This window comes from Ovis aries, chromosome 14 (assembly GCF_016772045.2).
Source record: "Ovis aries strain OAR_USU_Benz2616 breed Rambouillet chromosome 14, ARS-UI_Ramb_v3.0, whole genome shotgun sequence".
Taxonomy (NCBI): Eukaryota; Metazoa; Chordata; class Mammalia; order Artiodactyla; family Bovidae; genus Ovis; species Ovis aries.
Genome location: NC_056067.1, coordinates 35,894,830 through 35,911,202, shown reverse-complemented (window position 1 = coordinate 35,911,202; position 16,373 = coordinate 35,894,830). Strand labels below are relative to the sequence as shown.

At 45.3% G+C, this 16,373-nt stretch overlaps 3 protein-coding genes across 6 annotated transcripts in view; 2 read left to right on the top strand and 1 right to left on the bottom strand.

The window, feature by feature from the left end:
* Window positions 1–5,250, bottom strand: part of UTP4 (UTP4 small subunit processome component) — a 29,826-nt gene extending 24,576 nt beyond the window's left edge. For 2 of the 3 annotated variants that reach the window (XM_042231845.2, XM_004015097.6), the window contains exons 1-4: window positions 5,177–5,250; window positions 3,399–3,559; window positions 1,036–1,227; window positions 38–122 (exon numbers count right to left, since the gene is read on the bottom strand). In XM_042231845.2, coding sequence (XP_042087779.1) covers window positions 38–122; window positions 1,036–1,227; window positions 3,399–3,557 — 436 coding nt within the window. In that variant the 5' untranslated portion in view covers window positions 3,558–3,559; window positions 5,177–5,250. The remainder of the gene's footprint in view (window positions 1–37; window positions 123–1,035; window positions 1,228–3,398; window positions 3,560–5,176) is intronic. The other variant, XM_042231846.2, reaches the window with a different exon arrangement.
* A 28-nt stretch (window positions 5,251–5,278) lies between these two features.
* CHTF8 (chromosome transmission fidelity factor 8) lies at window positions 5,279–16,091 on the top strand. 2 transcript variants are annotated; one of them, XM_015100514.3, is made up of 4 exons: window positions 5,279–5,379; window positions 12,603–12,660; window positions 12,925–13,042; window positions 13,437–16,091. In XM_015100514.3, exons 2-4 carry the CDS (start codon window positions 12,638–12,640, stop codon window positions 13,659–13,661), a joined length of 366 nt encoding a protein of 121 aa, XP_014956000.3. In that variant the 5' UTR covers window positions 5,279–5,379; window positions 12,603–12,637; the 3' UTR covers window positions 13,662–16,091. The 2 variants fall into 2 exon arrangements, with proteins under 2 accessions (XP_014956000.3, XP_042087783.1); XM_042231849.2 differs by lacking the exon at window positions 5,279–5,379 and adding an exon at window positions 5,624–5,773.
* DERPC (DERPC proline and glycine rich nuclear protein) lies at window positions 13,457–16,091 on the top strand. The gene has a single exon (XM_060398450.1). It carries the CDS (start codon window positions 13,658–13,660, stop codon window positions 15,278–15,280), a length of 1,623 nt encoding a protein of 540 aa, XP_060254433.1. The 5' UTR covers window positions 13,457–13,657; the 3' UTR covers window positions 15,281–16,091.
* Window positions 16,092–16,373: the final 282 nt, after the last annotated feature.

Below are 16,373 nucleotides of genomic sequence, written 5' to 3'. Positions count from 1 at the left end.
AACACTACTCACTGCCCTGATGACAAATAACCCTTACTTTTCTGACGATCAAAATTTCTTTCAAACTGGATTTTGTCTGGAGTGATCTGAAATAATTTCACAGATCCATCTTCACAGCCAACCTATCATGGAAAAGGGGGTGGAAAACAAAGAAAGCATTTTAGAGAACCAAATATACACATTTAAAATATATACATTTCTTCCCTCAAGCTAACACTTGCTCTGAAAGAGGAAAAATAGTTTGTGAGAGGAAAAAAGTACTGGTATCAAGAAATTTGGTTCCTGGCAGCCATCACATCCCAACCAGAAAGCAGGCCAATGAGTGGCCTAATTCCTGCACAGGACATGGAGGAGAAATAGGATTTCATGGCATGTCTGTGCTAGATACGAAGGCCTGAATTAAACACCCGTTAACTGTGTCACCTTCATGGAGATATGTCAAGATACTGTAAAATAGTACCAAAAAAAAAAATCAGTAACTCATTACAGAAAATTAATGGTAAGAATGCGCGGGGAGGAGGGAAATCTTAAGTCTGTGCTCAAAAAATTTTTGAGAAACATGGTTCTACAAGTGGACTTGTAAAAAGACCTATCAGAACTCTTAATATACTAACGTGTGTTGTGAATCTACGGAAGGACTTAACACGTGGTAATTCTGAAGCAAAATGTATCATAAAACACAAAGCGCAGCCAAACAAAAGACAGTGTCTGTATCTCCCAATTCCAAAGGACACAGTTTGGGAGATGCTGAACCAAACTGAAACCTCTGGTGTCATTAATGAACAAACAAGATCCAAAGTAGAAGCAGAAAGGGTGCAAAAGGACAAGGGATTTTTACATCTCCAGTAATAACCCCAATCGTGTATCTCCTATTGGAATCCAGGTACAATTGATTGCTTGGTTGCTGGAATTCGGCTCAGACTGGAATTGCGACTGGCCACAACATAACTTTACCTTCCTATGAACACAGGGAAGCAAGTGTAAATGGGCTCAAGAGGAAATCTCGGTTTGGATGACTAATAGTTGCGTACTGACCAAAAGTTGAGAGCCACTGGGGCTGGCGGCCATGCTCCAGATGGGCCCTCCAAAGGCATCCACAGCATACTTGATGGTCAATGCCTGTAAATCATACTCGATAATTTCTCCATTGAGTCCAGCACTAAACAGTCGCTGTCCTTTCGCCCAGCACAGAGCTTCTGTGGCCCGAGACTCATGACCTGGGAAAAACTACAGAAACACAATAACTTCTCAACCCACCGTGAATTCACCAGCTGCCAGCACTGAGTGATCACAGGTAAACGGGGAAAATTAAAATGCCCCTCTAGAAATAACTTAGTGTGGAATTTCACACTATCTGAAGATCATGATACTGATATTTTCATTTTTTTAGGCTCACATTTTAGTTATACGGTTGGTTTTGTTTCTTTTTCTAGGACTAGTTCTGCAAAATGTTTCAGACAATAAAGTCTGCAAGTAATTGTATTTGATGTCATCTGATTTTTAAAGGTCATTGTAGTGATCTTGATCGATGCTTTCAAAGGTGTATATGTGTCAAAAGTTATCAATATGTATACTTTGAAAACATGTTGCTTACTGTGGGCCAATTTCACCAATAAATGTTGTCTAAAAAATGAAAATAAAAGAAATGAATGCAGCTCACTCCAGCTTTTCATTCAAGTCTCAGATTTCTAAGTGTTTTCTTCTTGCTCAAAAAGCATTCATACAATCAAGGAATTTTATTCTTATAGCTGCTTGCCACCAAAGGGAATGAAAGTGAAAGTGAAGTTGCTCAGTCCTGCCTGACTCTTCATGACCCCCTAGACTGCAGCCTACCAGGCTCCTCCGTCCATGGGATTTTCAAGGCAAGAGTACTGGAGTGGGTTGCCACTGCCTTCTCCGGGAGAGATACAATTTTTCCTAGCTGAACTTGAAAAAGCAGAGCATCTGTAAATGGTCTGCCCAAATTGCCAAAGTCAATGACACAAATTGAAGATAACTCTCCTTACTACTAGTCCCTACTCTTCACTCTCATGATCTGACAGTGATCACCCAAGCTAATCAATCTTGAATAGCCAGGAAGGGAACAAGGAAACAAAGTGGAAGACTAGACTGAATTAATTGTTCAAGAAAACAGAAAACCGATGGGAGTGGAAAATAAGATGTACTAGGTAAAGACCCGTTGAACATGTATTAACTCAGTGATGCCTTTGTATTAAGCACTTGCTAAATGCTGGGAATACAGCCATATCACTGACAAGATCCCTTTTTCATAAAATTGGAAGTTCAGGAGGGAAGAAGACATTAAACAAATATATAAACAATTATATAGTTGCAACAATAATAACAAGAAAAATCACAGGATACAACAAGCGCGCATCACAGCATGTTTTTCATGCTATAGAATGGGACTCATTTTTGGTGACCAGTGATTTCTTAACTCTTGTTATTGCTTCAGGGGTCAGCTCAGGTAAGTCATCCCTTTCCAGGAATCCTAAACCCACCTCATCAGAGCAAGGCACCTCTCTACTAAGATTCTATGCCCATGCTTAGGTCTATCATAAAACTGACCACACTATTTCAAACCGTATACTCATCTTTCCCCCACTGGATTTTGAGCTCCTTTGAAGGTAGGGCCTCTGACATTCATCTTAATGCCTAATGCTTGCAGTCATTTAGAAATAGTTACAGAGTACCTAAATTCCAAGTACTACGCTGCAAGACACTGCATTCATTTTTCCTTCTATTCATCTGTATCATGGTGTTGAGGGCATGCAAGGCACTCAGTAAATGTGAACTGAATTATTTTGCTGCATCTGAAATCTGTAATCAGAGACTTTGAAAAATAGGCTGCTGTAATAGCCCTGTGCATATACCCAAATGATATTTTACCTAATTTAAAATCGTCTTTAGTTCCAAACATTAGGTATATAAATCTACCTTCTCTCAAATAGATAATTTAGGAATTCATCTTCTTGCTATCACATCACCAAAAAGTTTGATATTAAAACATCTCATCATTTTTTTCTGAATTAACAGTGAAATAGGTAATAACACAGCAGGAAAAGCCACTTTACTAAAGTTACAATGGTGCAGAGACTGATAGGAAGCAATGATCTTGACAACAGATCTAGTAAACATCAGTTTCCAAATGGCAGTAAGCACCACAATTCCTAGGTAGGCTCTTTCTAACCAACATTACATAGACTGAAGCTCTAAGTTTATCAGTCAGACAAGAGAGTGTATATTTGTTCTTTGTTTCTAAACAACAGAGAGAGTAGGGGAGAGTCATTTTCTTCTGATCTCCTTGAATACAAAAAAGACAGAAGATTTTGCAGAATTAAACTTAAGAAAAAAAAATTAACATCACCACCACCAAATCCGGCTCCCAAATGACTTACTTTCTCCTGAAAGTAGTTTGCTGACAAATTATAAATTTCCACAGTGCCATCTGTTCGTGAAACAGCCAATCTGTTTGACTGGTTATTGTAAGCCACACAGCGGATCCCTGATGGAACATAATTAAAGAAACGCACTCGATGGACATTAAATTCACCCATTCCTAGGAGGGGAGAAAAGAATCATTGTTAAACAGCAGTATATCACATCTCCTGTCTTTTATTACCACTCTTCTGGACTTCCCTCCTGGCTCAGATGGTAAAGAATCAGCCTGCAATGAGGGAGACCTGGGTTCCATCTCTGAGTTGGGAATATCCCCTGGAGGAGGGCATGGCAACCCACTCCAGTATTCTTGCCTGGAAAAGCCCCATGGACAGAGGCCCCTGGCCGGCTACAGTCCATAGGGTGGAAAAGAGTCGGCCACGACTGATTGACTAAGCGCAGCACAGTACCACGGTTCTATGTGGCAGACTCCAAATGTATCTCACTGAGGTTCATTTCTATTTTTCCCCATTTTTGGGGGGTGGGGAGAAGGCCAGGCAGGAACTGGGGGTGGGGAGGATATGGGGTCTTAGTTCCCCTGCCTCCGTCACTAGAAGCTCCCAGTCTTAATCCCTGGACCGCCTGGGAAGTCTGACTGAGGTTCATTTTAAAATATTCAACTAAAGATGCTTTAATGGTCCACACAGAATCTATCAAATAGTCTCCAGAAGCTCAGGATTCTTCCACAAAAAAAAATTCAAAAAGCAACACATAGAGCATCACCCAGCCTCCTAGCAATCCCGCAAACTGCCCAAAGGAAGTGCTCCAGGAAGAGAGGTGAGAATCTAAAACTTGATCTTAGAGCAAAAGACTGAACATAACCTCATTTTTTTACTGGGAGTGCGCGCTTGAATGGAGCCACAAGGAGCTGACCAAATGTATTCGAAAAGAAAGTGAAGTCGCTCAGTCGTGTCCAACTCTTTGCGACCCCATGGACTGTATGTAGCCTACCAGGTTCCTCCACCCATGGGATTTTCCAGGCAAGAATACTAGAGTGGGTTGCCACTTCCTTCTCCAGGAATTGTATTCGAGGCAGAACTAAAGTCTCCTTCGTATTTGGTGCGTGAGGTTTCTGGGGTTGGGGGTGGTTAAGAAGAGGATCAATACCTCGATCATTCTAAGAAAGCAAGAAATGTTGACAGTCTAAAGGAGTCTCTCAAAGTCAGGTCCGCAGAACTCCTAAACCAAAACGATCTCTAACAAGGCAGGATTCCGGGTACTAATCCATAGCTCTAGAATTCCAGTCTTTGGGGGTGGGAGGAGGTCAAGGAACCTGCATTTTGGCAAACATCTCCATCTCCACTGCATGCTAAGTCTGCAAATCACAGACTCAACTACGGTGGTGACGGTGGAGCTGATGGGCAGGAAAAACCAAGAGCTTCTTAGCGGGATGAAGCGACAGGACTGATCTGGCATCTGTCAATTACTTTCTCTATCCCCAGCTCCGCCGCCGCCAACAGACGCACTCGAGTCAGGTTCGCCCCTTTACTCATCTCCCTTCAAGGTGAAGAATCTGCCAGGAGAGAAGGCGCGTTCGGCCCAGCTAGGCTATGCGTGCTTCCGAGGCGCGCGAGGGCTCCGCCGCCCATTCCCTCTCCGGGGATGTCTGGAGTAGCCCCCACCCGGCCTCGGCAGAGGGGAATCGGCGAGTTTCCCGGGGGGCCGACCTAGAGCAAGCCGCACTCGCTAGATACAACCCCATTCCATCCCCACTACCTACGCCCCTTCCCCAACTCACCGGTGGAAGGGCTCGCCACTTAGGGAGCTCGCCTCTCTCCGCCCCGGCCCCACGTGCGCGCGCCCGCGTGTTCTGCCCCGGAAGTGCTCGCGGCGCAAGGCCGGAAGTGCGCAGGCAGTGCTCGCGGCGGCGGCGACGGCGGCGGGAGGTTCGGTTGTCGCCCGTTGGCCGCGCGGCGCCGCGATCGGCGGCCGCCATTGCAGGTCAGGCCGCGGGCAGGGAGCGCGGGAGGCCGCGGGGAGCGAGGGCTGAGCCGGGGATGGGGGGGCGAGGGTGCGAGGGAGCGGGAAGCTAGGAAGCTGGGGCCGGGCGGGGCGCGCGGCTCGAGGAGAAGAATGGCGAGCTGAGGGGCGGGGAGCAGCGGGCGGGGGAGGGGAGGCCGGGAAGGGGGAGGGGAGCGGGGAGGGCCGCGCAGAGGTGGGGGCGACCCAGAGGCGCCCTCGGGGTAGGAGAGCCGGGAATTGCGGAGAAGGGAGCGGTGCGGAGTCGGAAGGCGGAGGGAAGGGAGCGAGCTGGGCGGAGCGGGAGAAGGGCGGAAAGAGTGGCCGAGCGCGGGCGGAGGACGGAGAAGGGGGCAGCGCGGGCCGGAATCTCGAGGTATGTGCGGGAAGGGGCTTTTCCCTGGGTGGGGAGGGAACCCAGCACGCGATGCTTGCGAGAGTGGGGGAGACCTGGAACCCAGGAAGTAGCGGGAACATCAGAAAGGGTCTAAGCGGGGGGTAGGACCGTGAGTTCTTTGGAGGGGACATTTTTAAATCTTGGGGGGAAGAGGCTATTGGGAGCGGTAGATGGGAGGGTGACTGGAAGGAAGAGACTGTCTGGAGAGTGATCCAGCTGCTTTTGTGGGTGGAGTGAGAGGCCGGAGAAGAGTGGGGTGGAGTCGGGTCCTGGAGGAGCGAAGTACTTAAGAATTGGGGGACATAGGGAATGATTTGGAAGATGAGGGTGGTAGAGGAATAACGTTTAGAGCGATCTTTAGGAGGGTGAACGGTTTGGAAAGACCATTCTGGGGTTGGAGGGTGGAGTTTAAAATATAGTTTCCTTGGGAGGTAGGAGAAAGTCTTGGTAAGAGGTCCTAGAGAAAGTCGGGGGGGTCATGGGGTGGGGGTGGGGAAGAGAGGGGAAGCGGACGGAGAAGTCCCAGAAAGTGGGAGGGGCTAGAAATAGGAAGTGCTTGTAGCTCAATTTCCAGGGAGAGGAGGAGGGGGTCAGGGGAGATGGTGAAGATGGGGCTCGTGGGAGGGAAATCCAGTATAGAGGGAGACCTCAAGCAGAGCTAGACAAGAAGGGACTTTGGGCAACGGAGGGGCTCAGGGCAGTAAAAGGAGGAAGGGTAGATGGGGCCGCAGAGTAGCAGAAGATGGAGAAAACTGGAGTAACTCAGAACGACTGAAGCCATCTTTTCTACCTATTGTCTGCGAATACCAGTAATTGATTCCCTCCATCATGGGAATCTTAAAACATGATGGGAAAGTCCCACATGTATGCATAGTGTCCACACACGTTTTTGAACACACTGTTCACTAATGAAAAGTTCGGAAGCATTCAGTTCCACCTACCCTCCATGGCCCCTTGTCGGAGGAGAGCAGGCTTTTCATTTAGAAACTGGATTTTATCACTTAATAAGTCTGTCAAGAGACAAGGTCTTCCCTTGAAACTTAGATTATCCCCATCAGTCACAAAACCACAGTAACACTGCTAATAAAAGTAATCTGTATCCAGTTGTATGTAAAAGTTCATGAATTGTTCTTTTGCTGGAAAGGCACACAGAGAAATAGCTACCATGCTTAGAGAAGAAAACCTTCCAGAACTTAATCCCTGAAGCAGCTTGGTAAACCCTGCCTGCCATGTTTGAATTGTTCTCCCATCAATAAAGTAAACTTGACTTTATTCTTACAACATGCTGCTTTTATAAGATGTTTTAGTCCACTATAAAGATTAATAATTAAACAGTGTAAAGTCATTCTATTGGACATATACTAAGAAAATGCCATGTTCCTCCAGGTAATCAATAGCTTGACCCTAAGTTTTACCATATGTTAGGCACATGCTAAGGACTTTACATTCATAACTTCATTTAATAAAACAACCTTTTTGAGATAGGTTCTTTTTATGTTCAGTTTATTGGTGGAGAAACTGTGACATAAGATTACATTACCTCCATCATACATAGGCTAGAAAGATGGTAGACTCAGAAGGCAGTTCTGACAATGAATTCTCACTAAATCCCTGAACACAGAAGAGTCCTTGGGACTGAATAAGGACTCAGTAAATGCTAATTGTTGGCCCAGCAATTTGCAAATATAAATTTGTAAGGGCCTAATGAAAACAATTTTAAAAAGACTTTAGCTCTAATAAAATTTAATTCTGTGTAGTTGGGTTAAACCATTGAGTCAGAGCCCATTGTTTCCATAAAAGCTGCATGTTCTGTTTAATACTGTACATACCACACTTTCTGCTATATCTTATTTTGGGAGCTGTTACCATTATTAAGGATCCTTGCTCATTGCTATTCTCTGTTAAGCGCTTAGTAATATTAACAATTCAGAAACCGATGGATAAAAAATTTTGTAGATTAGATGAATCAGTGAGAAAGAATGCTCTGTTCTTTTGACTGACTGTCTAACAAGGAAACGGGTTTGGGCTATAATTTTGAATCCTGGAGCTGACCTTGAGTACATCTCTAGGGATTTTAGAAACTTAAGCCTCATCAATTGAATATGATGAAAAGCAGGCTTACTTGATTTCAGCTGCCTACACCACAGATGTCATAGTGGCAGTGTGTAAGATTTTCCTCATAGGTGGTTTATTTGCCATCCTGTGGTAGATGCTGTGAGAAAGGCAGTGTTTATAAAGCAAGTTCCTCTATAGACATGAGGCATGGTGGGTGGCGGGGGTGCTATGTGAGAGGACCGCAGGAAAGGATGGATTGTGGGGGAGTTACAGTCAGGTCATATTCCGAAGCAGCCACTCTCAGGTGTTAGACCAGTTACTTAACCTTTAGCTTCTCTACGCTTGTTTCCTCACTGTAAAAAGGCAGTGACAGACAGTGCCTTGTTTGCAGGATGAAAAAAAATCCAGGGAAATGTTCAGAGAGGTTTAGCTATGTAAGAAATGAAGCTTTCTGTATTAAAAATATAATGCCTTGCCTGAACTTTTCTTCCTAATTAAGAAACTGGTGGCACTTCGATTTTTCAGGTTTTTAATAACTTTAATAGTAACTGACTTCAAAATGACAGTTAAGATATATCCCAGATTTGGTCTGATTTCAGACAAACCTTTTGAGTTTTGATTAGGGCTCCCATTGTGAGTATGCATTTGTTTTGAGAAGAAGGGATTCCTTTGCTACTCTGTAGTTTGTTCAGGCCTCTTGAAGTATCCGGACTACTGTCTTAAGAAACAACAGTGTTTCAGCTTTACTTGTAACCTCCAAAATAACTCCAGGTCTGAAGATTGGGAATGATCTGAGGTAACCTCAGATATTTCAAAAAAAATTTTAGATACTATTTCCAGAAATCTTTTAGCCTCCCCCAAAAGACATTTTGTTTTTGTCTTTCCATAAAGGAAAAAGATAGGAGTTAAAATGTACACAGTGCTTTTTAAAAAGTTTCTTTTACATAGCTAAAGTCATTTGACTAATGAGTACAGAACATATGTATTTATTTAGCCATGTAACAGCCTCAAAAACTTAGGTAGAAAAAAATTTCCCCTTTTATAAGAGAGGATAGGGAGTCAAAATAATTCATTGCAGGGAAAAGGTGTTTGGTTTTTTCCATACCTTCCATCTCCAAGTTCATACTGTAGTCGTGGCCTTGGAGACTCCACTCTGAAATACATTGAATTTAAACATCTTTTTGAAAAGTGAGATCATAAAATTCTTCTGGCTCTATAGGAACTTGGAATTATTATTCTTAACCAAAGACAGTTGATCCTATCTAAATTTGGGATTAAACTCAAGGCTGTTGAGAGAGGTGCTGGGCAATCTTTTCCATTGACTTTTAGCTTCATGATTTGATACGGTACATTGGTCAAACTGTGCCTTCAGATATTGCTCTTGATAACAGCTGCAGTTTCTACACAAGCAGTACCTTAGAACAGACATTTAAAAGTTGCTTTGGTTATTTGTAAAAGTTGGAATGAGTTGAGACTGAAGACTTAGAAATTTCTTTGTTTTACAAAAACTTTTCATTATAATGTTACTTGTTACCAATAGGATTTGACTTGTATTTTACTTCTTCACCTCTTTGTTTTCCTACTAACTTGCTCTGCCTGCTCTCAAGGAGATGGGGACAGATTGGACTGCATGTTCTCATGTTTTTTTCAGTTATCTCCACACTGGGTGAAATGCACCTCCATTACGTGTGTTATTAGTGAAGTGCCCAGGTAAACATACCTAGTTTTAAGAACAGCTGTTTAGAGCACAGAGCAAGAAAGAGAATAATCTGATTCAGCCAATAGGATATTTTATGGTGCTGAAGGAGAATTTTAAAATTCAAAGGGATGAGTTCCCCTGCATTATTTATTAATACTAACTTGGTAAATACACCCCCATGTACATAAATACAGCCATATCAGTCCACGGGTTCCTATGAGCTAGACTCTTGCAAGCTGGGTGTGAACTTCATTTGTCGTCACATCTCCAGCCTCATTAGGTCTAGGTCTAAAGTGTTTAGGTCACAGGATTTTTGTTTTTAGGAGAATTGCTAGCTGCCTGCCTGTATCAATAGGTGTACTCAGGCAGGGCCGCCTACGTAAGTGGATAGAGAGCTGTGTAGGCTTGTTGAAGCAATAGCAAGTATGGAGGTGCAGCTATTCTGACCCAGCTACCAGGGATCTGTTTTCCTTTATCCACTTTGACCACTTTTTTTCTGGTTTTTGTTTTTATTTATTTAGCTTTTTTGGCCACACTTTGCAGCTTGTGGGCTCTTAGTTCTCTGACCCAGGCCCATGGCAATGAAAGCCCTAAGTAGGCCACTATTTTGAATTCTTGTTCTGGCAGGAGACTGTCCAGGAAATAGGGAATGCACCAATAATATTTCTATTAATATTAATAAATCCCCTTTTTCTAAATAGTCCGTACATTCCTTAGAGTCAGAAGTCTTAAAGATTAATCTCCTTCCCTGCCATGATTTTCCTAAAATGTGTATCTGTGTGAACACTTTATTGCTTCTCTGAAACTACCTGTATTTTATTATCACTTGCACTTATCAGGGAAAATACACTGTATCATCAGTCACCAGAAGTTTATTTAAATCAAACAAATATTGTAAAGCAGTTATCAGTCAAAAAATAAATACAATTTTAAAAACTCATTTACAAGAACTCTTTCTTGATCTACATGTATTTATTAACCCTTAGAAACATCACAACTTCATTTTCAGTTATTGAGCCTTTTTTGATTTATGGCTAAAATGTACCTATCATGCTCTTAAGTTTCATAGTTATAATGTGGAAATGCTGATTTACTTATCCTTTGAAAAATTAGCTATATGTTAGTCTTTTAAAGCAGTTCCACATCTTATAATATTTGGTCTTCGTAATAGTTAAATGAAGCCGACAGTCTAGGTTTTAGCCCCACAGTGACTTGTATGTGATGAGTGTCCACACTTCAGGCTGGAACCTGAACTTAGGGCTTCTAATTTTAAATTGTTAGTCTTTCTCCTTCAGGAGACCTTGGGAGAATATTAAAAGTGCTTTGGTTGGTCTGCTGACGGTGGAGGTAGGGCCTTCTTACCTGTCAGACCTTTGTTCGCCTGAGCCAGTGTATTACCTGTGGTCAGGGGTACCACACTTGGCAGTGCTGCAGCAGGCCTGGCGTATTGAAGCATGCCTCTGGATGTAGCTCTTGCTAAATGCATGTAAGCAGCGCCTGCCTGATGCTTTCCTGCCTTTTTGTCCTCGCTTGGTTTTCTCCCTGTTTGAGAGGTATTGATTACAAGTGTGAAGTCACATGGCCTACGTTTTTACACTGGCTCTGCTACCTGCTAGCTGTGTTTGTGCCACATATAAGCAAGAGTATATCCCTCAGTAACTTTTATCTGCAAAATACGGGGAGGTCCGTGTCTCACAGTAGTTGAATGAGATACCACCCATAATATATATGCACAGGATCTGATTCATAGTAAAAATTGAATAAATACTGCTGCTGCTAAGTCGCTTTAGTCGTGTCCAACTCGGTGTGACCCCATGGATGGCAGCCCACCAGGCTCCCCTGTCCCTGGGATTCTCCAGGCAAGAACACTGGAGTGGGTTGCCATTTCCTTCTCCAATGCATGAAAGTGAAAAGTGAAAGTGGAGTCGCTCAGTAGCGACCCCATGGACTGCAGCCTACCAGGCTCCTCCATCCATGGGATTTTCCAGGCAAGAGGACTGGATTGGGGGTGCCACTGCCTTCTCTGGAATAAATAATAGCTGCTATTTATACTTGAAGTCCAGTAATTGACCAGCCGCATGGTTCCAAAGTGTGTTTGGTGCTCAAGAGAAAGAGGTTCTGCTGTCTTACAGGGCTGCTGGGAGTATATTGATACTTTTCCCTCCAGATCCAAAACAAAGATTGACATGTCAGTAAGGAAAGCTGTTTAAGCAGGTGTTTGCTAATGGTGAGCACAATAATAATACCTATTAGCTTGTTCTACAGTTGGTAAACACTGATCTGATAACCTTGCACTAGGCTTCATCTATTCATTGGAAAGATTTGTACAGAAGTCATAGTTTAGATCCCCCATCCCTTTAGTCCCCCCGTTAATATACCTTTCTTAGGAAGACAAGTATAAGAAGCCAGTTTCAGGCAAAAATGTCCCATTTTAACTCATTCTGCAAACTTGCCACCAGGTGGGGCCATTGTATAAAATGAAGGATTAAGCATCAGGGTTGTTTTAGTGTCTAAATGAAAGATGGGCAATGTGTTTGATGAGAGTCACGTTAGAAATAAGCTTTACCATTCACTAAAGTCTGAAGGACCTTTTCCATTCTCTCAGCTTTTAGTTCAGAGAGATCCTTTGAATCTTGAAATATAACCAAAGTGGCAAACATCCACTTACACCATCACCAAAGAAAAAAGTTAAATCTAAAATAATTCCTTAGTTTTTTAGACATACACAGAATGGAAAATATAATGCCCCTGAGAAAGGCAAGTTAGCATACTGACGAGAGGGTGGGCTCTGCAGTATATGTCTTGGGTTCAAATCTTGGCTAGTTGACTAGTAGCTATGTGACCTTGAACACACTGTGGTACCTATCAACTTTCCACACTGTAGTTGACCCTTGGTGATCTGAAGGAATTCTCTATGTATAATACCAGTTTAAAAAATGTATATGCTATGGAGTTGTTAGGGGAATGAAATTAAATGTGTCTAAAGCATTTAGAAAGTGCCTGGCACACAGTATTCGTTATGATTATCCTAAAAAATATATTTTTTCTCTACAGCTTCTTTTCTGTTGCTTTTTAAAGACGTAAAGCTCATGGTGCAGATTGTTATTTCCAGGTGAGTAAATTTTGAGGGTTTTAATTTAGCTTGAATGATCAAGTCTATATAGGTTTGAAATTTCCCTGAAAGAATTGGGGTCCTCAGATGCATCCGGCACAAATCCCAGCCTTTCAGTTTTGAGTTCAGTGCGTGGCACTGCCCAATTTCCCAAGAATTTTTGCTCAACAAGGAGTTCCCTTGGGCCTTGAATGGTGGTGTAGGACACTATGATTCATCCTTCACCCCTCCAAAATAGTGTAACCGCCAGCCCTTTGCTTGCAGTGCTGGGGCTGGAGGCCTGGCAGAATGGGTGCTGATGGAACTACAGGGGGAGATCGAGGCTCGCCACAGCACTGGATTAGCTGGAAACCTCCTGGGAGACCTACATTACACCACTGAGGTGAGGGGACTTTTCTTTCCCTGCCTAATGCCTCAGGAAAGCAAGCTACACCAAGGTGGTGCTCCCAGGACCCACAGTGAGGACTGCCCTCAGGTTTGTTATTCAGGGTCTAGCCAAGCCCCACTTGTTCTCCCCCCCACCCCCGACCTCTGCAGTAGCAGGGTAATTTAGCTTTGGGGAATCTGGAAAGGTCACAGTTCTGAAAGTAGCAATTCTCTTACCTGGGGCCGGAAAGAGGAAAAAGGATATGAGGGTGGGTTGTCCGTTGTGGCTTCCCAGCAGTGGTAGAGGGAGTGGAGGTGCCAGCATTGTCTCCTGAGAGCGTCTCTGGAAGGCACTTGGATATCATGACTTTGCCCTGAGCCTTAGGCATCTCATTCTTGTTCTGCCAAAGGGAATCCCTGTGCTGATCGTGGGGCATCATATCCTGTATGGGAAAATCATCCACCTGGAGAAACCTTTTGCCGTCCTTGTGAAACACACTCCCGGGGAGCAGGATTGTGATGAACTCAGCTGCGAGAGTGGCACCCGGTACCTGGTGACAGCACTCATCAGAAACAAGATCCTTTTCAAAACTCGCCCCAAGCCCATCATCACCAACGTCCCCAAGAAAGTATGAAAGAACCTCGGATTTTCCCTCGAGAGCGGCCAACTCCTTGGACTCGTGCCCCCCTGCCACCTCGAGGACGGCTGGACGGTTCCCTGGGACCCCAGGGGGGTCCTGTTCTAAACACAGGCCACCCACTGGGTTTGAACTCGGATCCCTTCCTTATGGCAAGCAGTTCTCTTGGTGGAAATTTGGCCCCATTTCCAAGGAACCCCTCTCCTTTTCCCACTTCATCAGGCTCACTGGCTTCAAATCCAGCACCTTTCCCTGCTGGTGCTCGTGACCCAGGCCTGGCTTCTTTCCCAAGAGGGATGAACCCCACTAGCACAGGTGCAGTTTCTTTCCCAAGGCCGGGTGGGCTCTTGGGCCCAAACCCAGGGTCAACTCTGAATCCTAGGGCAGGGGCTCTTCCAGGCCCAGGGCCTCTGTCTAACCCAAGGCTAGGGGGTCTCCCAGGGCCAGGTCCGGTGTCCAACCCAAGGCCAAGTGGTCTTCTGGGAACAGGTCCTGACCCCAGAAGTGGTGGCCCCATGGGCCCTGGATCTGGACCCAGCCTGAGAGCAGGTGTCCTGTTGACTCCTGGAAATGGTCCCCCCAATCCTAGACCTGTTGGCCTGGGCCCTGGACCGAGTCCCAATCTGAGGTCAGGCTTTGTAGGTACAAACCCTGCCCCGAGGTCAAGTATGTTTCCAGGTCCTGGCCTTGGGCCCAACCCAAGATCAAGTGGCCTGGGCCCAGGCCTTGGGCCTAATCCAAGGGCAGGTGGCCTGGGCCCAGGCCCTAATCTGGATGCCAGAGCAGGTGGCCTCTTGGGCACAGGATCTGGTCTTAACTTAAGAATGGCTGGGCCTCAAGGCCTAGATCTTGCTCCCATTCTGAGAGCAGCAGGTCTTTTAGGAGCAAATTCAGCTTCTTTCTCACAGGTTTCTGGAAACATGGGCACAAGCCCATCTTCCATGGCCAGACTTCCTGGCCCCATAGGCCCAAATTCAGGGCCTGGCTCTCGGGGAATTGGCCTTCCAGGGCCAAACCCATCTTCCCTGTCAAGGGCTCCTGGCCCTGTTGGCCCTAATTCAGCTCATTTTGCAAGGCCTGCTGGTCCTATGGGAGTAAATGCTAATCCCTTTCCAAGGGGGACAGGTGCAGGGGGGTTGAACCCAGCTGCCTTCTCTCAGTCTTCTAACACATTGGCTTCAAACCCAGTTAACTTCCAGAGGTCTGCTGGCCTCCAGGGTTCAAGTCCAGCAGTTTTCCCAAGAGCCTCTGGGCCACTAGGCCCCAACCCAGCTAACTTCCCAAGGGCCACTGGCTTACAGGGTCCAAGTCCAGCTACCTTCCCCAGGTCTATTGGCCCATTAGGCCCTGGTCAGGTTACCTTCCCCAGGCCAGCTCCAGGGCCCCTAGGCTCTTCGCCAGTAGGCCCTGTGGGTATCAACCCAGCTCCTTTTGCAAGGCCAACTGGGGCCCTGGGTGTAAACCCAGCTTCCTTTCCAAGAATGAATGGCCCTGTGAGCAAGACTTTGGTTCCATTTCCTAGAGTAGGGAGCCTCCCTGGCACAAACCCAGCTGCTTTCCCCAGACCAGGGGGGCCGATGGCTGCAATGTACCCAAATGGAATGTTACCCCCTTAAACACCATTTTCTCTCCAGGACCACCTTGGTTTCCAGGCACTGTGGTTCTGGACAGGTGAAGTAGTAGATATGGAACTACAATCTGAAGTACATACCTGGGGCTCAGGTTCAGATGAGCCTTTTTCCCCACTCTGCGTCTTTCTTGACTGAAGGAACTTTGTAACTGTGGGATGTGGACTTTGGCAGGTGGGAATGATCCTACCTTGAGAGAAGGAATCTCCAGCCTTCAGGAGCCTGCTGTGCTTTTGTCCCACAGCTTTCTGCCCCTTGTTTCTTAACTAGTTTCTTGAATTGTTCTTGTGGACCTTTCCTCAGGGATACATTGGCCTGCAGGTCCCAATTCATACATAGTCCCCTGCTCACCACTGGAGAATGAGCTCACTGCTCTCTAGAAATGTGTTGGTGAGAGGACCATGCTTCTGCAGCACTGACCTGGTCATCCTCTACTGCCATACCTTCTTCCCCTGCGGACTTGAACACGGAACAGGGAAGTGCAGCCACTTCAGAGAGCCACCAAACTCAGCATCCGCTTGGCTGACTGGGTCTGCAGCTTCCTTCTCCTGGGACTTAGAGGAAGCTAGAACCAAGGCTCCACTGCTCATCCAACTCCCTCTCCACTGGTACTCCCAATCAAAGAACCTCAAGATTAAACTGATGTGGATGGGATTATGGGAATTGGGGTGGGGGTGGGGGATAAAGGGGAGAAATCACTGTGCTTTGTTCAGCCTGATGTGAAAGGATGGTTGGTGTTTTTCCCGCATTGTATCTTTTCTTACTGTTTCTTTAATAAATGAGACGAGAGGGCTGTTGATTTCACTCCCTTTTTATTACCTGTTCCACAGGGAAGGAAGTTTACCCACTGCTTTTCATTGTTTCAGCTTGGCCACAATCCTCCATGACCTCTCAGATAATATACTTTCATTTAAGGAGGAAGCAAGCTTTGGTTTTTAGCCTTAACTGGGTAGCTAGGGCTAACTCATTGGCTTAGTAATTTCTCCAAAGACCCTATGCATCCTCTACAGTAAAAACTAAGCCACCACAGGTGTGCAGTTACTAAGCAGGCCTACTGGAATTCCCCAGGTCCAGAGGCAGC